The following is a 25,610-nucleotide window of genomic DNA, read 5'->3' on the forward strand; positions in this document are numbered from 1 at the left end:
AAGCAGTCAGCACAGAGCCTGATGGCGGGGCTTGAACCCACGAACTGTGAGATCATGACCTGAGCCGAAGTCAGACGCTCAACCGACTGAGCCACCCAGGCGCCCCATTTGTGATACTTTTTTTTTTTTTATACTTTTTTAATGTAGGTGTTTACAGTTACAGATTTCCCTCTGAGCACTACTTTTGCTGCATCCCATACATTTTGGTGTTTTGTGGCTATTTTTAATTCTTCTCAAAGTATTTTCTAATTTTCATTGTAATTACTTTTTTTTGACTTGGAAAGTTTCCAATTCCCATTATCAGTTCTAATCTCATTGCATTATTGTTGAAGATACTTTGTATGATTTCCAGCTTTTTAAATTTATGAGACTTTTTTTGATGGTCTAACATATGGTCTACTGTGGAGAATGTTCCATGTGCACTTGAAAGTAATGTATATCCTGCTTTTGTTGGGTGTAGTGTTCTTTGTATGTCTTTTAGGTCTAGTTGATTTATGGTATTGTTCCAGTTTTCTCTTTCCATTGTATCTTTTACCTTGTTATTTTATCCATTATTGCTAGTGAGGTGTTGAAGTCTATAATAGTGAGCTATTACACCCTTCAGTTCTGTCATTTTTTTGTTTCATGTTTTGGGGCTCTGTTAGGTGCACTTGTGTTTTTAATTGTTAAATCTTGACAGATTGACTCTTTTGTCATATATCTTTGTCTATTGTAACAAGTTTTTTTTAAATTTTTTTAATGTTTATTTTTGAGAGAGAAAGAGAAAAAGCATGAGCAAGGAGGGGCAGAGAGAGAGGGAGAGACAGAATCTGAAGCAGACTCCAGGCTCTTGAGCTGTCAGCACAGAGCTCAAGGTGGGGTTCGAACTTATGAACCGTGAGATCATGACCTGAGCTGAAGTCGGTCACCTAACTAACTGAGCCACCCAGGTGCCCCTATTGGAACAAGTATTAACATATATTTTGTCTGATATGAGTATACATACTCCCTTTCTCTTTTAGTTGCTATTTTCATGGACTGTCTTTTCTTTCACTCTCAACCTCTTTGTGTCTTTAGATCTAAAATGAGTCTTAGGTAGACAACATATAGTTGGATCATGTTTTGTGTGTGTGTGTGTGTGTGTGTGTGTGTGTGTGTGTGTTTAAATCTATTCTGCCCATCTCTGCCTTTTAATTGGAGAGTTTAATCCATCCATTTACATTTAATGCAATTAGTATTAAGGATATTTGTCATTTTGCTATTTGTTTTCTACATGTCTTATGTCAGTTCTGTTCTTAAAGTCCTCCATTACTGCCTTCTTTTGTGTCATAAATATTTTGTAATATACTATTTTAAATCCCTTTTTATTTATTTTTCTGTACAATTTATTAATGATTTTTAGTGCTTGCCCTGGGGATATATAATTAACATTTTATTTTATAAAAGTGTATTTCATATTAACAACAACTTAGTTACAATAGTATACAAAATACTATGTTCTTGTGTAGTTCTGTCCCCTTATTTTATGCTGTTATTGTCAAAAATTACATCTTTATAAATTATATGTCCGTTGACATAAATTTATTTTTTTCTAAAGGAAAAAGATTTAATATAAAGACGCAGGATTCACATCACAATAAATGATGAATATTCTTCTCTTAATAAAAGTTCAACTTCTGCATTTTTTTTCTATTTAAAACTTATCCTGCCTTTTTCCTGTGCTTTCCTATTACTTTGATCCCACCTCTTCCTGTCTATGGTTACATTGAGATTCTCTCTGTCTCTCTCCAGTAGTTTAGAAAGTTTACTCCTACAGAAGCTATGATGAGTAGCATTAATTTCATACACTCTACCAACATCTAAGAGGAGGTTACAGATATGTAACCTTCCTTTCCCCTACTCCCCAAGTACACTGTTAGCTATCCATCCTCCTGGGTAGAAATGTGGCATTTTATTTTCCAGTGTTCCTTGTTGATTTTCATGCTCATCAACATAAATTTATAGTTACTGTTGTATGTAGCTGTCTTTTAAATCATAAGGAAAAAAGAGCAGTTACCAAAATACATTCTTCCTTTGTTTCCTTCCTCAAACACTTTATAATATAGTGCTTCTATTACACTTTCCAGATACTATTCCAAAGTTTGCAAGTATTTAATTGTCTTAATTTTTTGAGGTCAAAACAATTTCATAGCTAAGGAGGGTAAGGAATAAAGAAGACAACTTACCTAAGGCCATAGAACTGTTAAAAGGTAAAGTCAGAAATTTGAACCTAGGTTGTCTGGCTTCAGAATCCATGCTGTTAACCACTAGTCTGTTATTTCCTGAACACTAGTGTTCCTTCTATTATAATATAACATTGAGTGTAGAATTCAGTTGGACACATAAAACATATTCATTCATGTTGAAAATTCAGAATGGATAAAGTGAAGGATATTGGAGTCAATTGAAAGGGAAGATAACAGTTGGAAGGAACTTTTGATCTATGGCCTTGAAGACAAAGCAGGATCAAGACTATTGAGATTTGAGAGAAGCCTTTTTAGACCAAAGGAACAGGATGAGAAGAGGGATTAAGACAAGCAAAAGCAAGTTATATTCAAGAAACAAAATAGTTTTGAGTTGAGCGTCCTTGAAGGAAATTAGAAGGGAGAGGGTTGAAAAATTCACTTCTGGAATGATTTAAAAGCCACACTTCATAGTTTGGATTTTATTCTGCAGACAGTAGGTAGTCACTGAATGTTTTTGAGCAGACAAAGTCTATTTAGAATTTACTTTATATGTAAATATGTATATAAATCTGAAGACTAACTCAAACTTTAATTTAAAATTTTCATAAACTTGTGGAAGCTTATTTTAGTAGGAACCAAATTAAAGTTTGATCTTTTGTACTGCCATATATTAAGGTATGTTAGAGATATGTTATAAAGTAGTCATTTTTTCTGGTATTAAAAAATTTTTTTTGAATTTTTATTTATTTTTGAGAGAGCGTGAGTAGGGGAAGGACAGAGATGGGGGGGTGGGGAGGCACAGAAGATCAGAAATGGGCTATGCACTGAGAGTAGCAAGCCATAAGTGGGGCTTGAACTCTGGAACCAAGTGATTATGACCTGAGCTGAAGTCGGATGCTCAACTGACTGAGCCACCCAGGTGGCCCAAAAGTAGTGATTTTTTAAACATGACTATTACAGAAATTGAAAGAAATGTGTTTGATTATATTGAAGGGTATGTGCTTCCTTTCAAGATCTTCTCTTGTATGAGAGGTAGAAAGATATATCTATTTATTTTAATTACATGCCATATAAAATGGTTCAAATGACCTATCGTATTTTTAAAGTGTTAACAATGAAGTTGTTTGCCAGATACTGGATATATAACCATAAATGAGACCTGGTCATATTTTCAGTCTCTTTTCTTTTCTAATTGGTAAGCATTGGAATGCTCCAGTATTCAATCTTCTTCCTTCCTTTCATTTTTATCTGCCTCATTAACTGAAAGTGATCTCTAGTTTTAAGGCCTTAAATTCTGTCTGTACTTTGATTTCCAATGAACCCAAACTTTCTCCTTTTAAACTCAAACCCACCTATCCAATTCCTTCTGCATGTATCCACTTTGCTTTGTGAAAGGCATGTCAGATTTAACATGTCCCAATCTGAACTAGATTTCTTTGTGCCAAAATTGTTTCTCCTTCAGTTCTCTCCATCTCAGAAAATTAAAAAAAAAAAAAAAATTTTTTTTAATGTTTTTTATTTTTGAGACAGAGCATGAGCAGGGGAGGGGCAGAGAGAGAGGGAGACACAGAATCCAAAGCAGGCTCCAGGCTCTGAGCTGTCAGCACAGAGCCCAGTGCGGGGCTTGAACTCATGAGATCATGACCTGAGCTGAAGTCGGACGCTTAACCGACTGAGCCATCCAGGCGCCCCTCCATCTTAGAAAATTAACATTAAGGTTCACTCAGTTCTTAGACCAGAAGCCTAAGTATTGTTTTTAATACTTTTCCCTCCCATTCCACATCCAGTGCATCATCAGAGCAAGTTGGTTATATCTTCAAAATATTTTCTATATCCAGCCACCGCTCTCTACCTTCATGATTGCCATACTATTTCAAGCCACCATTATCTCTTGCCAAGCCTCTAGTAATGATAGTCTTTTAATGATGCTTTCCTCATAATCAGTTATCTGTGCACCCACCTGGTAATCTTAAACAATATAAGTCTGTAACACCTCCACCAGTACCCAAAGGTAAAACTAGTTGATTTCTTTTAAATTCAGAATCCTCACCGTGGCCTACAGATTCTTGCCTCTAGATTTCTGACTTCATTTCCTACCTTCTACCTTATTCACTTTGCTCAGATAATACCAGCTTTTTGCTGTTCCTCAGCTATACCATACTTCATACCATATACTGCTTCAGTGCTGTTCCATCTGCCTAGAATGTTCCTGTCTTGGATATCTGTGTGGATTGATCCCTCACTGCATTCAGTGCTCAAAAATGTTGCCACTTAAAGTCTTCTCCTGACCTCTTTAAAGATTCTCCTTCCTAATTCCCTTCCCAAGTTTTCTCCATGTACTCAGTCAGGGCTTATCAGGGCTTAGTTGTTATCCCCCTCTCTACTGTCGTCTTCTGTCATTACTTTGACTTACTTTTATCATACATTTTATCATCATCATCATCATCATTTGTATCGTTTGTCTTCTTTGCCAGAATTAAAGTTCCTTGATAGGAACTTTTTATTGTTCACAGCTGCATCCCTAGTATCTGACTTATAGACACTCAGTATCTATATAGTCCACCAAGAAAAGGAGGCTCAGAAACAGTAGAAAATGATTTTCTATTATTTAACTTAAAAAAAAAAGAAAACGAAAGAAATTGCCCATCTCCCACCTGGTAGTGTAATTTTAGTATGTTTGAGAAAATATGTAATGACAAAAGACTATTACAAATTCAGTAATGCTTTTTAAAGAAACCTATATTTTGTTCACAGCAAAATAGCATTTGAAGAAATAGTGGCTGTATATACAAGCACATTTTTATTTAATTTACAAACCGTGCTCATATGGATTTACTGACCTTGTAATGATGGAGTTCCTCTAAGGAATTGTGGCCCACAGATTGTGAACTCCTGGTGTAATTGACTCATTCCTAATCAACTTCCGATTTGCATTTAAATGGCTTCTTTTTAACATAATTACTCTACCCAAGACAGTTTGGGTAGAGTAATATATAACAGAAAAAATGAACCCAACTGCCCTTGGATTTCCAAAGAACTAAATTCATCTGACCTAGCTACTTACTACCTTTGTTCTTTTGGTTACTTAACATCTTAGAATCTCATTTATGGCATTATGTATGTAGATATATGAAATTGTTTTGGTAATGTTCCAGTTACTTAGTACATATTCTTTTCCCCTCCTTTTCCAGGACCTTATCTTACTCTTTTTTCTGTCTTTGCTGTGGTTACAACTTTTTATGAAAAAAAGTATTCTGTCATCTCTGTTCTTGGACCAGCAAAGCTAGCCATTAATTATGTTCTGGTTTTAGTTCATAGATAAAGGGAACTTGGTTGAACTCAAGCAGAAAATCCATCCTTTTTCTATCAGATATCGATTACCCTTGTGTTTTATTTACTTTACTTAACTGTTTATTTGGGTCTTTAACATGCCAGACATATAAAGTGGAATCATTCTAAAATCTAAAACCACTCAGGTAAATATAAGGGTATAGGAATTAGGAAGGTGTGTTTACATTCTTCCAACAAAAATTTACAGACTAGTTTAAGAAACAGGTTGATATTAAGAGAAAGATAGATAGGCTTCAGTTCTTTGCTGAAAATCTAGTGGATAAAACGCCAAAAAATAATTACAGTGTATGTAGTTTATAAGTGGTAGTATAAGCAGCACTGATGAGGATGTTCCTAAGCTTGCCTGGGGCTTGAGGAATGAGCTAAAGGATACCTTAGAATGAACTAGATTGAGGGTTGCAGGAGAACATTCTAGGTAGAGGACATGCTATGCTTAAAAGGCATGGAAGCATTGCCATATATGTAGTGATTAATAAGTCAGTCTGACTAGAGCATAGTGTGTATAGGTAGAAAATGGTAGCAGGTGAGACTGAAAAGGTAGTATGAGGCTAGACAGACCCTCAGTGATCTTGGGTATCATCCAGGAGTTTGAAGTCTTCAGTATTATTGGAAACCATCAAAGTTGGTAAAACTGAGAAAAGATGGAAAAAGTTTGGCAGCATTGTGATGGATGGATTCTGTTGGGGATGGTGGTGTAGGGGGATGCTGAAGTAGTAAAATGAATGAAAAGTTCAAAGATGTTATTAGTACGTAGTAGAGAAATTGAAGAGCCTGGGTTGTAGAATCACAGGCCTGGTTTTAAACCTAGGCTCTGCCTCTTTGTAGTTGTATGAAAAAATTAGTTGCTTTGATTTTCTTATGTGTACTAGGTACTAATAATACCTACTCTACAGTATTCTTCTGAAGATTTTGTTATAGTGGGTATGAAGTACCTGATACAGTGCTAGCCTGATGTCAGCTAAGGGCTCAGTTAATGATAATATGAACGACATGTACTGTAATTATTAAGGTAAGAGATGGTGAGACCTGACTTTAGGGATGGAAAAGAGAATAGGTTTGGATGGATCTGTCTGAATTGGAATGAATAGGACTCAGTGACTGGAAGACCTGATTACTGTCTTATGAAAGAATGGAATCAGACAGACTGAGATTTGTAATCTGAATGGTTTAGGTTGAAGGGGTTAGGGATGCCATTTTCCTGGTAAGGAATACAGGAGTCACTGGTTGAGATGAAGTAAAAGGAGTGTAGAATGATTTTGATTTGAACTTTTTGAGGTATTTGGGATATCTTGGTGATGATATGAATGGAGCAGGCAGTTAGAAATAAGGTCTGGGGCAAGAGATAAGAGATTGGAGAGTTACCAGTATATGCATGGTAGCAGAAATGTGTGTAAATCTTAATGGCAGGGCATATATTTTAAACAGATCCTCTGTATACCCACACTGCTGAGCTCTGTATAATAACACTCGATTGGTTCTTGCTGTTAAAAGTGATATTTAAAAAATAATATCCTTAAGGTGGCTTTGTGTATAAGATAAGGCATGGTTACTTTGATTTCTAATTTAATATTCACTTTTACTTACAGTTATAAATGTAAAACCTACTTTTCCTACAATACAGATCTTACTCTAATTTTAAATTTCTGATAAATATTTTAGTTTAACTTTTAAAGCATTTTAATCTGTAATTATGAATTAAAATTTTTATACTTTCTCTTTAAGTATTTAACAAAATCTCCCTTCGTGTCTAAGTAAATATTAAGAATCATAATTTAGACTTATAAATGTGATTGTTCATAAGTTTAAGTATTCTAATACAGTGTTCAAACTTAAGGTTTCAGTCTAAAACTACAAGTCTAAATCAGCTATTCAATTGCATATTTTATTTTTAAAAAATGTTCATTCTGAGAGAGAGAGCAGGCATGAGATGGGGAGGGGCATCTGAGAGAGAGACAAAGAGAGGGGGAGAGAATCCCAAGGAGGCTCTACTCTGTCAGTGTAGAGCCAACCCGGGGCTTGATCTCACGAACCATGAGATCATGACCTGAGCTGAAGTGGGATGCCTACCAACTGAGCCCAGGCACCCCTGGGATGTTATTCCTAAGTCATTACTTTTTAAATTATATCGTGTTTGTTTGTTTATATATAGGTTTATTTTATTATTTTGAGAGATATTTATAAGTTTATGTTATTTAGAGAGAGAGAGAGAGAGCACACGGGAGGGGCAGAGAAAGAAACAGAGAGGATCCCAGGCAGGCTCCAAGTGTAGAGCCCCAGGCAGTCTCCATCCCATGAAGTGCAAGATCGTTACCTGAGCTGAAATCAAGAGTTTGACACTTAACTGACTGAGCCACCTAGGCTCCCCAGTAACAACTATTTACACTTAACTATTAATTTTACTGGCATACTGCTTACCTCTTTCTTTCTCCTTCCTTTCTTTCTTTCTTTCTTTCTTTCTTTCTTTCTTTCTTTCTTTCTTTCTTTCTTTCTTTCTTTCTTTCTTTCTCTCTCTCTCTCTCTCTCTCTCTCTCTCTCTCTCTCTCTCTCTCTCTCTCTCTTTCTCTCTCTCTCTCTTTCTTTCTTTCTCTCTCTTTTCTTCTCTTCTCTTCTCTTCTCTTCTCTTCTCTTCTCTTCTCTTCTCTTCTCTTCTCTTTTCTTTTCTTTTCTTTCTGTGTGCGCGTATGCAAGCATGAACAGGGGAAGGGCAGAGGATGAGAGAGAGAATCTTAAGCAGGCTCTGTGCTCCCAACTCGGGGTTCTGTCTCAGGAATGTGAGATCATTGGTGCCGAAATCAAGCATCAGAAGCCCAGCTGACTGAACCAACCCAGGCACTCCCCCCACCATTATTTTTTATGTAAACATTGTTTTCTCTTTTTAGGAGGTCTTTGTTTTGAATTATTTTGAATTATTATATAATCTCGTGCCTTTTTTTTTTTAAACCAGCAAGCACCTCTGAACTGATATTTCATAAAATAATACTACTCTGTTGGAGACCGAGCTCTTTTATACCAAGCACCAAGTTTTACAAGATACCCCAGGACCTTGATGTAAAAATTGCTAATTTTCTGACGTGCCTCTGATTTTCCTTTTTAGCACCTCTTTATCTCTCAAACTGCTAATGTCTATACTGTACCTCAGAGAAAAGGTTCCCAAGACCCATGAACCATTTTTTCATTCCATCCTTAATTTTTTGTTTCAAAAGCACAGACTATATTGCTTACTGACTTATGTTCGCTATGTATTTGATATGTTTCTGTCCTGTTATTTTTCATAACCTACTATTCCGTTTTGGTTACAAATAAAGTAGTGACTATGATTAAGATTGAAGAGGGAATATGTGAAAAATTTTAATCTATCTTTTGTTTTTGAGAGGTAGATGATTAAATCAGAAGCTGCAAACCAAGCATGTAGAGTCCTAGTTTAAGAGAGAAAAATGAGGGAAACAGGAAGACCTGCCTAGCCTTCCTGGAATATTAAATCTCCTTGAGGAGATAAGATATAAATACATGAAAAGAAAAGCAAAAAAATAAAGTTTAGATAGCCTGTGACAAATTTTATTTTACAGAATAGATTGCATAGAGAGCGCTTTGCACATGACAGAAAACAAAGAAAACATAAGGAATTGACATTTATTTAAAAGGGGAGAGTGATAAGTGAATTCTGAGGATGAGAAAACTGGAAATCCAACTTCATGAGGGCAGTCACCATGTCTGTTCACCACTGGCTGTTCACACTATCAGTGCCTGCCATTGTCCATGCTAGATGGTCAGCTCTCAGTTAATGTCAGTTGAATAAGCAGACATGTATTTGTTGAACAAATTGAAGAGTGCCTTGAACGAGGTAATTTATTTTGGCAGAGGTGAGATGCAGAGGCCTGAGAAAATATTAGGATGACTGGGTACATCAGAATACTAACATGACAAGCTCTGAGAATGGGCACAAAGTTGTGGGAAATAAGGCTGCTGCTAATGGTAGCTTAGAGCCAAATGATAAGCAGCTTTGATTGCTGGACTTAAGAATTTGGGATTTGTTTTTTAAACAAAGAATTTTTCTGAACAGATAGTGGCATTGTCAAAGCAGTATTTTAGGAGTAGTCTAAAAACACAGTGGAGGTTGCTGTGAGGAAGAGACTGGAGACCCAACTTTGAGACCCATTGTGGTGTTGGACAGGAATTCTTTGAACACTGGTTGTGTCCAATAAAATTATGAATATTTCCTCACATGTAATGTATTCCATAAAGATGGTTTTTAAGCTCTAGTGATTGAACATAATGACATAGCTGTCTTTTTCAGTATTTATTTAATTTTCCATGGCATTTTGTTATTGATCTCATGGCTTTTCTGTGAGATCATGGTATAAATTTTGAATACATTTGTTCTTCCCTTATTTGCCTTTTGTTAATGTCAAGCATAGCACATGAGCCATTTCTTGTTGCTATGCAACTGCTAAATTCAATATTTAATATTAATAAAACTGAGTACCATTAAATTCAGTTAACAGGGTAGCAGGATATGGCTTTACAGTGTCTAATTGATAATATTTGTAAGGTTTAATGTATTGTTACAGATGTGAGCAAAATAGGAGTGACCTGTTTATAGTTGCTCTTTTGGTCAAAATTATTTGTGGTTAAGTCACCAGATTTTTTTTTTTTTTTTATTGTTTTTGGTCTTTCCCTTTCATGGTTTTTTGATATGTGATTCAGTTTTTTGTTCAGTGTCTCTGTGTTATTGATGAAGTTTTTATTCTGTTTTCTTATTCTTTCAGATTCTGTTACTTTTTGTAATTTTAATAATTTTCACTCTCAAAGCTTATAAGCCTTTTTTTCCTGGTATTATTTCTTGCTATATTAACATTTTTCCTTCTCAGGAATTTATACTTAGTATGCAAGTTTGGAATTCGTCACAATTTCATATAAACCTAGATGAAAGCATATTACATGTGTTCTTTGGGACAAGAGCCACTTATAATCTCTTTTAGCTATTTGCAGTGTGTACTTGGTACTTTAAAGATATTGAAATGCTTTCATTAATATTTGTGAAATAGGGCTTTAGAGTTGGGAGGCAGGCTGTGGGATTTATTTAAGGGGTTTGGGGAGGGGAGGCTAGTGTTGAGAATATCTAGTTTGCAGGCCCAAGATAGATAGGATCTAGCAATTCCTTCTCAGTCTCTTAACCACCATCTCCCCAACCTCTAAACCCCCAGTCCAACCCTTTCTCCTCCCTAGTTTGGGGAAGAGAGACCATAGTGATTTAGCAGAAAATGTTTTAGCAAATAATAAACAGAGACACAGATAACTCTTATTGCTTGAATGGATAGTTTGATTTTGTTAATGTCCTTGGAATAATTTTGATGGGAAGAATTAAGGAGAGTTGAAAAACAATTGCTCCTTAATAATAAATGAAAAATCTAGAATCTAGAAAGTAGTGTAGAAAAATCAACTCTTTACAATGTAGTTAACATAGACTCTAGAGATTATTCTTTTGAAAACAATGGCTTAATACTGTGGACAAAAAAGTCTTTTGCTCTGCATTGTTCTTCTCTTTTTTTAAATTGTTAAAAATAATCTTTTTTAATTTTTTAAATTTGTTTTTAAGAGAGAGAGCATGAGTAGGGGAGGGGCAGAGAGAGACGGAAACACAGAATCCAAAGCAGACCTGTCAGCACGTAGCCTGAGGGACGCAGGGCCTCAAATCTGTGAACTGCGAAATCATGACATGAGCCCAAGTTGGCCTCTTAACCTACTGAGGTACCCAGGTGCCCCGTATTAAATTTTTATCTTTTTTAGTTTTTTAAAGATTTTTAAGTAATCTCTACATCTCCTGTGCAGCTTGTTTGAACCTATATCCCCAAGATCAAGAGTCCCTTGCTCTACCGACTCAGCCAGGCACCCCTGCATTATTATTCTTATAAAGAGACAAAATCCTGTTTGTAAGCACCATCTTTTCTACCCCTTTACCTTCAAACCCTTTATGGTGATTGTATTTGTAGTAAGGAAGTGCTAACTATGTTGTGAACCGCATGTATCCACCTGGCAATAGTATTTTAAATAAGTGGTTCCCTCCCTTTTGAGCATAAGAGTACTTTCTAACTAATTTTTTTTAAGTAGAAAGTTGTGATTATAGATTATGTGACAAAATACATAGGGCACCAAAATACATAATACATACTAGGAATTCAGGAACATTTTGTGTATTTTCTTAATTACAATAACTTTTTTTTTGCATTTGAACAGTACTATGAACACTGCATGCACAAGACACGTTAATTCTTTCTGAAGATTGTTCTTGAAGTACATATGGATTCATGGACCCCTTGTAACTGTTTGAACTCCCAGTGAGATCCTTAGTTTGGGAACCACCACTCTTAACCTGTTATTTCTGTTATGTTATATAAAGGTGCAGTCTGATTCCTTTCCCCTTTTCCCTCCTTATTCTCTTTATGAACCATAGGAAACAGTAAGATGGCCAAGATTTTTTCATTGTTTTTCATTGAATCGGCCATATTTGAGGTAATAAATCCAAAAACGTTTTTTTTTTTTTACATAATGTGGAAGGTGATAATATTTTAAACATTTATATACAGATATATTTGGATTTTTTCTTTCTTTTTTTTGTATGTATAACTAGTGAGTTCTACCTTCATAAAGGAACCAGCAAGTAGTTATTGTGGCAATGTGAAAAAGTTACAAAGATCTTTTTCTTTTAAAATATTATGATTTTTTCTTTAGTAATAAAGGTATTCTCAGTGAGAATTTTCCTTCTTCAGAAAACTGTGGACTTGAGGGGTGCCTGGGTGGCTCAGTCAGTTGAGCGTTGCACTTTCGCTGAGGTCATGATCTCCTGGTTCGTGAGTTTGAGCCCCACATCGGGCTCACTGCTGTCAGTGTGGAGCCCACTTTGGATCCTGTCTCCCTCTCTCTCTGCTCCTCCCCTCCTTGTGCTCGTTCAAAAAGATAAACAAAACATTAAAAAACTGTTAGCTTGGAAAATCTATTATCTCAGTTCATATTCAGAAACAGGCTATTTAGATTAATCCAGAATGTTGTGGAAATTTTGAAACGATTTGACTCTTCCATTGGGAAAGGTGCCTTTTAAAATGGATTTTGAGCATTTATGTAAGGAGCTATTTGGGATTTTGTACAATGATAGGACAACCTGTGAGTTTCCATTCTTTCATTGGTTATTTCTAGTGTTGTCTGTTTTGTGTTGTTCTCGAATGTGCTGTGAATTTGTATTGAATGTTAATCATGGACAAAAATGCAAATGTTCCTTTCAGGTTTGTCATTGACACTCTTTCCTCAGCGTCCCTTCTGTAATACTCTGGGGTCCTTGAGAACTGGAGGAACACACTATCTTTTTTTCAGCAGCAGATTAATATTACCTTACTATAGGGAGTGTTACTGTAATAATGGATTTTTTTTTTCATCCTTTCAGGGTTTGAAAGTATTCTTGAAGGGCTGTTTGGACCTGCATTATTAAAAGATCTCAGTTTATATAAAGGTATTCAAAATCTTTTTTTTTTTCTTCTTTCCTCTTTGGTATATTTCAAATTCTTCCTGGTGACATATCTGATACTTTTGTGATTTAAACCCCAGTCTCTTTCTCCTTTTTACTCAATTTTATGTGAGTTAAAGCTGTATCCCTATAAACATTTTTGTGTTTAGTTGATAATGCAAATATATGTATTAATAAGATACATTAATTAGTGAACAGTTATTAAGAATATTAAGACAAGTAAGGAACCTGTCCAGTGCTTAGGATTTTTTGTTGTTTGTTGTTAAAATAAATAATATTTTTGAAATTCTCATTTGTTTGAAAAATTCACTTTTGTAACTGTTAATTTGGTATTCCAACTCTTTTTGCAGACTGTGAACCTGAAAGCATTTCTGATTGGACTTTTGATGAAAACTGTCTATTCTGTTGCTTAAGAAGAGATAAAGTAAAGGTAACGAAAAAACTTGTGTAACTTATCTAGTGTGGTATTTTATAGTTTTTATTTTTTCAAAATTTGATTATTTGTTGGGGGATTTGTAGGAAGAGGAAGGCATGATTCCATATTTATTTATAAAAGATTTGATAGTAACTGAGTTTTGCAATTTAGACTGTTTCTAGTCTGTTGATTAGCCTATTGAGAAATCTGTATCCCAACATGCATTGCTTTATTTATATAGTTCACTAAGCAGAATAATTAACTAGATCTCAAACTGTTGAGTGTATTTTAAATATGAAATGTATGGTAATTGAAGCAATGGGAGTCATTTGTACAAAAAGAACAGTAGCATGGATCTGGATCAAGTAGTTACTAATTCATGTAGATTTATGATAAACTGTGGTTTATGCTTTAGTATAAGATGTTTCTTCATTGTATTGGAGTATGAATGCTGTTTATATTCAGTTGTAGAAGTTGGCTGTATTCTGTTTTTATTGCTTTGTATTAAACACAAACGGAGTTTTGGTTTAGAAACATCATTTCAAATGTTGGAAACATTTATTAATAATAGTTTGCTATCTTATGTTTCTTTTCATGGTACTTTTGTTTTCTGTTTTAAAGCTTTGGAAGCATTTTGAATTCCTTCCTCCCCCCTGTATACTTCTAACTAGATCATTGACCAGGTTCTATAAGTTCTTCCTTCATAGGAAGGAATTGCATTCTTTTTCTTTCCACAGTCCTTACTGTGGTTCAGACCATTAGCATTATTTCTAAACTACTGAAATAACATGATTGGTCGCTTTTAGTTTTCTTCAGTCTTTTAAACACTGCTACCAGTGTAAACTCCTTCCCCCTAACCTTCACGCCTTAAATAGTGTGGAAACGTTATCTCATACTCAGTCTCCAGTGACTTTCTCATTGTATTCTGGATTTATTAGCCTAATGATCTGTGCCTCAGTACGCTCCACAGTTAGTTGACTTCTCTTTCTAATGCTGCCCCCCAATTGTCTTTTATACAGTTTTCTTTCAGCTTAAACTGGTGCAATCATTTGTGTTTTGTTTTTTGTGTTTTTTTTTGTCCATTTGTATTAAATAACATGCTTTTACTATTTGGACTACAGCGCTACATATACCCATTGTTCTCTATCGCTTGAAATTCCCCTGCCCTTAACTCTTAGCTTAAGCTTCTATCCCGCTATCACTGGTATACCTCTGCTCTTATTGCTGTTTCTAAACTTCACACTGTTGTAGTAAATGTTATCTATACCAGTTATTTGTCAGTTAATATTCTGCCTTATTTTGTTCCTATTTTTCTATGTTTGCATCTTGTGTTCTTAACTGTGTTGTCAACCTCTGAACACTGTGAACCATGTTGTATACTTCTTTGTTACCTCTGCTTGTAACCACTGTACCATTATTTATCATTGTTGGCAAGTTGCTTTCAAATCTGAAAGCCAATTTAAGAGCCTTTTAATGTTCTTTTCTGGCATCTTTTCTTGTTTACTACATGAAAAGTTGTTCCTGGGACTATCCAGGATGGTCTGTTCCCATTGAGTGAATGTGGAGAGTGTTTTGAAATTTAATGTGGTTTGAGAAAGACCAGAAAATTAAGCAACTGCTAGTGAGGTTGAAATTGGTCATTTTGAATTGTGTGTGTATGCACGCATGTGCATCCATGTTGTGACTGTTGAGCAAGTCATTTAGTAAGCATTTTGGTGGAATAGAAGGAGCAACTGTTAATTATCTTTTTTAAGGTAGGATGAGGAGGAAAGCCCTTCTATGGTCAGTAATTGAGTACAGTATATTCTTGTAATATGATTGAGTTTTTCCATTGCTATATGCGGGTAAAATACTGTATGAATATTTTTAGAAGACAGAACTAGCAAGACCTGGAACTATGTAGCATTTAAAACAGCTGCTCTTACCGTTTTAGTTCCTCAATTTCTAGTTGCTTTTCTAACTAGAAAGAGTATTTCCGTTTGACAACCTAGCTAGTTCTGGGAAAGCTGGTATTCTCCACTAGAAACGTCACTACTTATCTTTGACATTTAATTTTTTCAGAGACAGCCATAACAACTATAGTGGAAAATAGGAAAAAAGAGAGCTTAGAAAATGTAAATTGCCAAGTATAGATCTCTAATTGTGTTAGATTTAAAGTGATTGAACTGAAACTCTTTGCAGGCACTTGGAGCATCTCATATGAGAATTACTACAATGTGTAGATAAATTTATCCACTGGGTTGAAGTTTACACTTTTTAAGGCTGGCTTTAAGATTTCAAAGAGAAGGAAATATCTAGAGTATGGTAATAGCCAATGGGTGGCAGCATAGAGCATGATAATGGAAGGAATCTTGAGTTTGGAGTTGGTATGATGAGATCGCCAAACAATATTTGGAAAAGCTGTTAGAACTATTGGTCTGATAGTTGGGAAAGAAATGACGCTTATGCATATTTTTTCATTTTGGATTTTCAGTGGGTATTGAAGCTGTTAAAATGGTTAAAGTAAATACATTATTTATGTTTATTTTTTTTAAATACATAGGTAAAAAATACAAAGTAGGCTCTTTGGAAAATAGAACAGGAATTCACCTAGAAATTAGTAAAACAACTGTTGATCTACCCTTCAAGACCCTATAGTGGTTAGAAAATATAATTTTTAAGAGATAGGAAAATACATTTTTTTAACATCTGCTATGTGTACTATGTACCGTTTGCTTATATTTGTTCCCATTTAAATCCTCACAGCAATCCTGTAAAGTTGGTTAAAGGCATCCCAGTTTTACAAATAAAGGAATTAGAAGGGTCACAGAGACTAAGTTACAGGATAAGTCAAATGGCTGGAATTTGATCCTATGGTTTTTTAATTACATGCATTTTGATAACATAAGTAGGAACAGGAACATGGAAACTGGGAAGCAGGAATTAAAGTAGAACTTGGAATTACTCACTTTGAAAGAAGAGATAAGTGTGTAGATGGTCATGAGTATATTTGAAATAGCCAGTCTCAGCTGTGCCTAAGAATCTGTTAGTGAGTGCCTGCCTCGCTGGCTGACTGGCTTCTTTCTTTTGTGTTTGTTGGACACATAGTGGGCACTCTGTAAAATATTTACTAAATGAGGAATTAAGAAATCCTAGGAGGCTTAATAAACTTGGAGAATTATATTAATAGCTAACTTTTGAGTGCTTATGTGTGACAAGCATATGCACACAGTTGTCTGTGTTTATATACTCATGAAGCTTTTCTACTTCTTTTTAGCTTTTAAAAAATATAATTTTAGACTTATAAAACAATTGCAAAAGCAATAAAAGAGTCACTGTTATACCCTTTGCCCAGACTCTCCATATGTTAACATCTTCTAATACAATTACACAAATCAGGAAATATTGATACAATATTATTTAATCTAATTTCACAGCTCACCAGTGGTCCTGGCAATGTCATTTTTCGGGTCCAGGGTCCAATACTTTGTATTTAGTTGTCATGTATTCTTAGTCTCTTTTAGTCTGGAATAGTATTTTTTGCTTTGCCTTTCATAAATTTTGAAGAATACTGATAAATTGGTTTGTAGAATGTTCCCTCAATTTAGGTATGTCTGATGATTCCTCATGATTGAATCTAGGTTATGCATTTTTGGCAAGAATTCCACAGAATGATGTTGTGTCATCCTTAGTACACCCTATCAGGAAGCACATGGTGATGTCTTACTTTGGATCAGTTAGTTAAGCAGATGTCTGCCAGTTTTCTCTATTGTAAGGTTTCTCTTTTTTCCCTTTTTGTATTTAATTTTTTATTTTTTTAAATGTTTATTTATTTTTGAGACAGAGAGAGACAGAGTGCAAGTGGGGGAGGGGCAGAGAGAGGGAGACACAGAATCTGATACAGGTTCCAGGCTCTGAGCTGTCAGCACAGAGCCCGACACGGGGCTTGAACCCACGGACCGCGAGATCATGACCTGAGCCGAAGTCAGATGTTCAACCGACTGAGCCACCCAGGCGCCCCTCCTTTTTGTATTTAATGGATACCTTGTTGAGAGGTACTTTAAGATTTTTGTGAATATCTTTTTCTCGTCATACTAGTTTCTTGTCATACACTAATTTTAGCATCCATTGATGAAAGTTGCTTGAAAAATTACTACCTAGTGCTTACCAAATAATGATTTTCTATTTCTGTTATTTCTTCTGCTTTTGTTAGTTGGAATTCTGCTCTAAGGAAGAGCTTTCTTTTCTCCTCTATTTATGTATTTATTTGTTTACCTATCAATATGGAGTCATGGGGGTGCCTGGGTGGCGCAGTCGGTTAAGCGTCCGACTTCAGCCAGGTCACAATCTCGCGGTCCGGGAGTTCGAGCCCCGCGTCAGGCTCTGGGCTGATGGCTCAGAGCCTGGAGCCTGTTTCTGATTCTGTGTCTCCCTCTCTCTCTGCCCCTCCCCCATTCATGCTCTGTCTCTCTCTGTCCCCAAAATAAATAAACGTTGAAAAAAAAATTAAAAAATATGGAGTCATGGATTATTATTTTATTCTATGGATTATAATTCGTTACAATTATTCTTTAATTTTGTATTGCAAATTGTCCTAGATTTGGCCATGGAGAGCTCTTTCAAGTTGGCCTATCTTTTTTTTGACCTTTTTTTTTTTTTTTTTTTTTTAATAGCACTTCTTTTCTTTTTGGCACCAAGAAGCATACCCGACTTACCTTTGCTTTCTCTGTCTCAGCTCTGGATTTCTCCAAGGAACCTTAGTTTCTTTTATTTGGAGAATTGTATGAGAAGGAAAGCAAGGTCTGTCTGGGCACTAGGTGTCTTCGTCGGAACTGGGGTGTCATTACTTCTAGGTCTTCTCAGTTGTCTCAGCTAGGAAATATGTATGTTTACTTAAATATATGTACATATACATTTGTATTTCTTTATGAAAACCCATTTTGTGAGGCTTTTATTATGTTGATAGTATGAAGAGTTGATTCAGTAGTAGTGAGAAGGTATTGGAGAGATAGGAAGAATAGAAAATTGCTTCCAGTATTTATTGTCCCTAAAAATGGACTAATTCTAAGTGATAAATTTATGGTATCGCTGTGCTGTGTTTGGCTGAGATAGAGTAGAGATAGCTGTTGTAGAGTAAGGAGCATGGATGTTTCACTAACTAGGGATGATGGGAGATAGGATGATATACCAAAATATAAACTATTTGTTATCTTAAGTTTGTTATAAGACTGTTAGTAAGTTTAGTATTTGAGTAGCATTTTAGGAAGGTGTTTTAAGAAGATGAGACTTGGAAGAATACATAGGCAGATATGAGAGAGGCATGTTCTAGGTGGAGCCAGAGCACTTAATTTTGGATATACTCACAAGGTTGGAGGCAAATCATACAGATATCCTTCATTGCCCAGCTAGCTAAAGAATCACGTAATAAGATTCTTTTCATGTTTATCATTAGTCTATCATGTTGTGTTCAGTATGAACATTCATAATTTGTTCTGTTTCATGAGTATATGTTAATTAAAAGTTTAGATACATCCTTTTAACATTTTAATTTTTATTGCTACTTTAGCACTTTGAAAGTTTATAGTAAGAGCAGATGGTGAATCTAGTTATTATTTTCTCGTCGTATTCCACAACATGTATTTATGTCCAGTGTGTTAGCTTGGGTGTATTCAATGCTTCTTGATAGGAATGTCATCTTGTCTCAGGGTACCACAAATCAGTAAGTATTCATAGTACCTATTGTATAAAAGGACCTGTGGAAGAAAAATATATTAATATAGTATACATCTATTAGGGGTGAGAAAGAAAAACAAATATGAAAAGCTTAAAGGCAGGGGTGCCTGGGTGGCGCAGTCGGTTAAGCGTCCGACTTCAGCCAGGTCACGATCTCGCGGTCCGTGAGTTCGAGCCCCACGTCAGGCTCTGGGCTGATGGCTCAGAGCCTGGAGCCTGTTTCCGATTCTGTGTCTCCCTCTCTCTCTGCCCCTCCCCCGTTCATGCTCTGTCTCTCTCTGTCCCCAAAATAAATAAACATTGAAAAAAAATTTAAAAAAAAAAAAGAAAAGCTTAAAGGTTATTTATGAGAATTCAATAGATGCACAGCAGACTTAATTGGATACCACAAGTCAGTACATGATTAATTAATTACTCCATTAACTGTACAAATCTAGATTGTGAGACTTAACCTTGTTGTACTTCCAAAGTCCTTTTATATAGATTATTTTCAAAGATTAAGGAAAACCACTTGACTCCATGAAATCAGTGCTCAATCCAGGATCCCATTAAATATCGAAGTGGTTTTTTTGAACTCCCAATCTGTGGATTTTTCCCTTGAACAAACAGGCCTCAGTAAACTATTAATTGGTGGTTAACCAGTTGTGTTAAATTTTATGTGGTCAGAGTTAACAGATTTATCATTTGGTTTATTAAATGTCTAGATCTGTGGTAGGCCAGAGAGTCTACCAAAGAAGTAAAAGACTGATCCCTCCTTATGGGCTGGCTGTTGGTGACATCATGGGTGGCTAAAGCAATTAAAGGAGATTTAAATTAGGGAGAGTTAAATCATCCATCGGACATGCCCAGAACCAAAGCTCTGATGTACGTAGGAAACATTAAGAGTAAAACCCCCTCCTTCATTCTCCTGTATAATATTCAAAAAGATAGCAGATAGTACAAGAAAATGTAAGTACTGTAGTACTTGAGAGATGAAGTAGGTGCACTGGAGTTGCTTAATCAAGGAGATAGAACTCATCCTGAACCTTACAGAGCTCTGTGTTTTAGAATGATTGGTTTGGTAGTCATTTTTAGGTTCTAATACAGAGGAATTTATAGTGAGAACATTATAGAAGGCTCTTCTAATCCAGAAAATTAGCCTGAATTAGGATTGTAGCTATAAAGATGAATAAGGAAGGGATGTATGTAAGGAATCTAGAATAAAGTGTTAAAACTTAGTGATTATGTGAGTATATAAATAAAGGAGAGGGAACTATTACTGCTGTTAGGTTTTCCAAGCCAGGATGACTTAGCTGGTGGATTAATAGAAGTTGAGAATTGAGAAGAGGAAAGGTGTGGTGATCAGTTTTTATGGTGAGGATAATGAGGTTATTAGCTGAAAGCAGTTTGTGGTGAAAGTGAGCATTTAATTGGAAGTGTCTAATAGAGCTGTGGAAATGTAGTTGAAATAAGACATCTGAGCTGAATACTATTGATAGGATTTCTGAATGTATATGGTGATTGGAATACGTGTAGGTGAATCTTTGGTGAGGGGTAAAACATTTCTTCTTCCCCTATTCTGTATTAGATTTCTGTCCGTTTTGCAGTTGTTTGCGTTTAGCTGCAGATTGTGCCTTTCATACTGCTTTTTTTGGTATTGTGCTAAAATGTACATTAATATAACATTTAATGTCTTAACCACTTTTAAGTATATAGTTCAGTAGTGTTAAGTATATTCACAGTATTTTGCAACCAATCTCCAGAACTCTTTTTATCTTACATAATTGCAACTATATCCATTAAGTAACTCCCCATTTCCCTTCCCCAGCCCCTGGCAATCACTATTCTACTTTTTGTCCTATGAGTTTGACTATTGTGGGTACCTTGTATAAGTGGAATCATGCAGTATTTGTCATTCTGTGACTGGCTTATTTATTTTACCTAGTATAACATCTCAAGGCTTTGCTATGTTGAAGCATATATCATAAAGGTAGAATAATATTCCGTTATATGTATGTACCACATTATGTTTATCTAATCATCCAACAATAGACATTTGGGTTTGTTCACCAACAATAGATGTTTGGGTTGCTTCCACCTTTTGTAAACAACGCCACTGTGAACATTGGCGTACAAATACTTCTTCAAGACCATGCTTTCAATTCTTTTGGGTGTATACCCAGAAATGGAATTGCTGGATCATGTGGTAGTTCTATTTTTAATTTTTGAGGGACCACCAAACTCTTTTCACATTGGCTGCACCATCTTACATTCTTAACCAACAGTGCATAAAAATTCTAATTTATCCACCATTCTAGCCAACATTTGTTATTTTCTGTTTGTTTTTTTGTTTTTATAGTAGCCATTCTGATGGGTGTGAAGTGGTATCTCATTGTAGTTTTGATTTGTATTTCCTTATGATTAGTGATTGTTCATGTGTTTGTTGGCCATTTGTACATGCTCTTTGGAGAAATGTCTATCAAGTCTTTTTGCCCATTTTTAAATCGAATTGGTTTTTGTTGTTGTTGAGTTGTAGGAGTTCTTTCTAAATATTAAGCCCTTATCAGATAATGATTTGCAAATATTTTCTCCCAGTTTGTAGGTTATCTTTTTACTCTCTTGACTCTGTCCTTTTATGCATAGAAGATTTTTTTTTTTAATTTAAAGTTTATTTTGAGAGAGTGTAAGCAGGGGATGGACAGAAGAAAGGGAGAAAGAATCCCAAGCAGGCTCCACACTAACAGTGCGTAGGTCGATGGCAGGGCTTGAAGTCATGGAACTGTGAGTTCATGACCTGAGCCAAGATCAAGAGTCAGACGTTTAACCAACTGAACCACCCAGACGTCCCAATGCATGGAAGCTTTTAAAATTTTGATGTCCAGTTTATCTATTTTTACCTTTGTTACCTGTTCTTTGGGTGTCATATTTTAAAAAATCATTACCAAATCTAGTGTTATGAAGCTTATCCTGCTATAAGGATTTATTCTAAGGGTTTTATAGTTTTAAAACCTTTGATCCATTTTGAGTTGATTTGTGTGTGTGGTATAAGGTATGGATCCAGCTTCATCCTTTTTTGCATGTGGATATTTATTTTACCCAATACCATTTGTTGAATAGAGTATCTCTTCTCCCAGTAAGTGGTTTTGACACTCTTGTCAAAAATCATTTGATCATAGGGGGGCATCTGGGTGGCTCTGTCAGTTTAAGCATCTGACTCTTGATTTTGGCTCAGGTCATGATCTCCTGGTTTGTGGGATTGAGCCCCACATTGGGCTCTGAGCTGACAGAGTGGAGCCTGCTTGGAATTCTCTCTCTCTGTCCCTCCCCTGCTTTGATTACTGTAGCTTCATAGTATGTTTTGAAATTAGGAAGTGTGATACCTCCAACTTTCTTCTTTTTCAAGATTGTTTTGGCTATTTGGGGTCCTTTGAGTTTCCATATGAATTTTAGGATGGGTTTTTGTATTTCTGCAAAAAATGCCATTGGGATTTTGATAAGGGTTATGTTTTAAATCTGTAGATAGTTTGGGTAGTATTGACATCTTAACAATTAAGTCTGCCTTTTTTTTCTTTCAAAAAATTTTGTCAGTTCCTTATTTCTAAAGTTAAAATCAGTAGCTGTATATTTTACTTTTATATTATTTCAAAAGCACCAGCTACTGTGGTTGAAATAAAGGTACTGTGAATAATTAAAAGGAGGTTTTAGCCACAGATGCTCTTTTCAAGAAATTTATAGTCTAGTGGAGGAGGTAAGAAACACACACACACACACGCACACACACCCCACATAATTATAATACAGGTTATAAAACTAGTACTGTCAGAGTAGTATAGATAAAGTGCTATAAAAGTTTAGAAAAAGGCAAGATTACCCTTAGCTAGGCTTTTACAATACCACTGCCTCAAATATGCAGTTGGATATCCCTTCTATTTATAATGGTCTTGGGCATCTGGAGACATCCACAGTCATTATGGAGAACAGATCGAAATTCAGGAAGTTTTCGGATTGAGATTGGGTTGTGGATAAGAATGGGGATAGTATAAACTTAATTTCTAGCCAGTGGAAGCATACAGGAAACCCATGCTCTTGACTGTGGAGGTGACTTGCATTTGTCTTGTAGTATTTTTAATAACTGTACATGTATAAGGGAGAAAAAGCTGTAACTGCAAATGCTGATAGTAGATGCCGGTGAATTAAGCAGAGCAGTAATAGTCATTTGCCACTTACATTTTAGGCTTAATTTGCATGAAAAGTAGTAACAGATGTACTGATAAGAGTCATTCATGGTAGTTTTGTTGTATATTTTGAATACCATATTTAACTCCTGGTGTGTATTCAAGCTTTGAACTTTGTTTTTTTCTATTCCTTAACTTGATGGTTTGCTTAACAAAATTGACATATGGTAAAAATTGCATTAAGCACAATTTTTATTTTGTTAATGTAAAAAGCAATAATTTACATGAAGTAAGGTTTCTTTTTAGATAACTGACCTTAAAGAGTATGAGCATTTAAAGTGGTGGAACCATTTTCCTTAAGACTTGCTGGCATTTAAAATAATAAGATGTAGGAGAGTGGCATTTAAATCAATGAGTTGCATCTTGTCAGCTCTTTTTAGTTCATTGCTTGAAATGTCACTAAGCCATGGGTAGCAGACATGGATGTAGATACAGGCCCATGATCTACTGGGGTAGGCTTGCTAACATAATTATTACAAAACTTGCATGCATGCACATGCTTCTAATTCCTAGGTTTTCTATACCATATTGTATGAATTTTTTAAAAATCACTTAAATTTGGAGAACACATGTACGTACAGATGAGGAATGGTCTTGAATTTAGATAGGGATGGCTCTAAAATGTTACCCCCTCAGTTTTGTATCACACTCCTGAAGTCTAAGCCATCTTAACCTTTCCCAAGTGAAATTTGTCATTATTTCTTCCATTTCCTTTCCTGAAGTGTTCTCTCTCATAAAATCAGCAACTTATATAAGTGTCCTTCCCCATTCTTACCTTCCAAAACACCAAAACTCGTAAGGTGACAAATAGTAGAGTTACAAAAGAAACTTTAAGGAATCTTAATCTTTGTCTTTTGTTTAAAGTTTAATTTTATTAACTATTGCCCTAAGAACGAACTTCCAAGCTGACATGCTTTTGTTGCTTTATTTATTCAATAACATCCTTGCTATTTCAGGGACCAGTGGAACTACTTTTGTTACAGTTCTTGGAGAAATTTAATAATTCTATCAGGGGTCAGCAAACTATGCCCTATCTCCAAATCCACCCACAGCCTGTTTCTGTAATGCCTACAGGCTGAAGAGTTGGTTTTTTTGGGGGGGGGGTGGGAGCAGGGAAAGGGGGAGAGGGGGAGATGCAGCAAAGACTATATATATCCTTTAGAGCCAAAAGTATTTACTCTCTGGCCCTTGGTAGAAAATGTCTTACTCTCTTTTGAGTATCTTCATCAGTTTGTTGAGTTACTAAGAGAAGCCTGAAAGTTGTTAATTGCCCTATCTTGTTATTCTGTTTGCTTTTCTTCTGTGTATCAGAAAAACTCATAACACAAGCACATACAGCTTAATGGCAAGACAGGTGGGGTTGTGAGGGAGAGGATGAGAGAGAGAGACAAGGGAGATCTGGCATATTTGTGGGAGAAAAGTATGGCTTAAAATTTGTCCACCCTGCCTTTTTACTTTGAAATAGTTTCACATTTATAGAAAGGTTGTAAGTGGTATAAAAACTTTTATATACCCTTCACCTAGATAACCAGTTGTTAACATTTTGCCACATTTGCCTTACTATTCTCATTCATTCTGTCTCAGAGATATTACATATAACATACACAGATTTTCCTGAACCATATCAGAATGAGTTATAGACATCATACCCCTCATATATCTCTGTTCCTAAATATTTCCTTGTGTATTTCCCTATTTCCTAAGAATTAGGGTGTTCAGTTACTATACTACACAGTACAGTTACCAAAAATCAGGAAAGTTAACTTCAATGGAATATTTAACCTGTGAATCTCATTTAGATTTTACCAGTTGTCCCAGTGACCCCCCCCCAACCCCCTCCTTTAGTTCAAAATTTAGGATCACTCATCAAATTTTATTTTCTACTCTTTAGTCTCCTTTAATTTTGAATGGTTCTTCAAACTTTTATTTATTTTTAATGACACTGACATTTTGGAAGAGTACAGGTCATTTGTTTAGTAGAATGTTTTTCAGTTTAGGTTTTCTAATGTTTCTTCATGATTAAATTCAGGCCATGATCTTTTAGCAGGAATATTAAATAAGTCGTGTTCTATCCTTACAGTAGAATGATCACATTGTGAAGCACATGATGTTAGTTTAGTGGTGATTTTTATTTTGATCCCTTGACAAGGTTGATGTTCACTAGGTTTTTCCACTGAAATGGTATGTACTTCTTTCCC

At 35.5% G+C, this 25,610-nt stretch overlaps 1 protein-coding gene across 9 annotated transcripts in view; it reads left to right on the forward strand.

Moving 5' to 3' along the window:
- LCOR (ligand dependent nuclear receptor corepressor) overlaps nt 1-25,610 on the forward strand; it is a 138,898-nt gene that overhangs the window by 49,940 nt on the left and 63,348 nt on the right. For all 9 annotated transcript variants that reach the window (XM_045040504.1, XM_045040505.1, XM_045040506.1 and 6 more), the window contains 2 exons: nt 12,991-13,056; nt 13,422-13,501. In XM_045040504.1, coding sequence (XP_044896439.1) covers nt 12,991-13,056; nt 13,422-13,501 — 146 coding nt within the window. Of the gene's footprint in view, nt 1-12,990; nt 13,057-13,421; nt 13,502-25,610 lie in introns of those variants that run through there.

This window comes from Felis catus, chromosome D2, assembly GCF_018350175.1.
Source record: "Felis catus isolate Fca126 chromosome D2, F.catus_Fca126_mat1.0, whole genome shotgun sequence".
NCBI lineage: Eukaryota > Metazoa > Chordata > Mammalia > Carnivora > Felidae > Felis > Felis catus.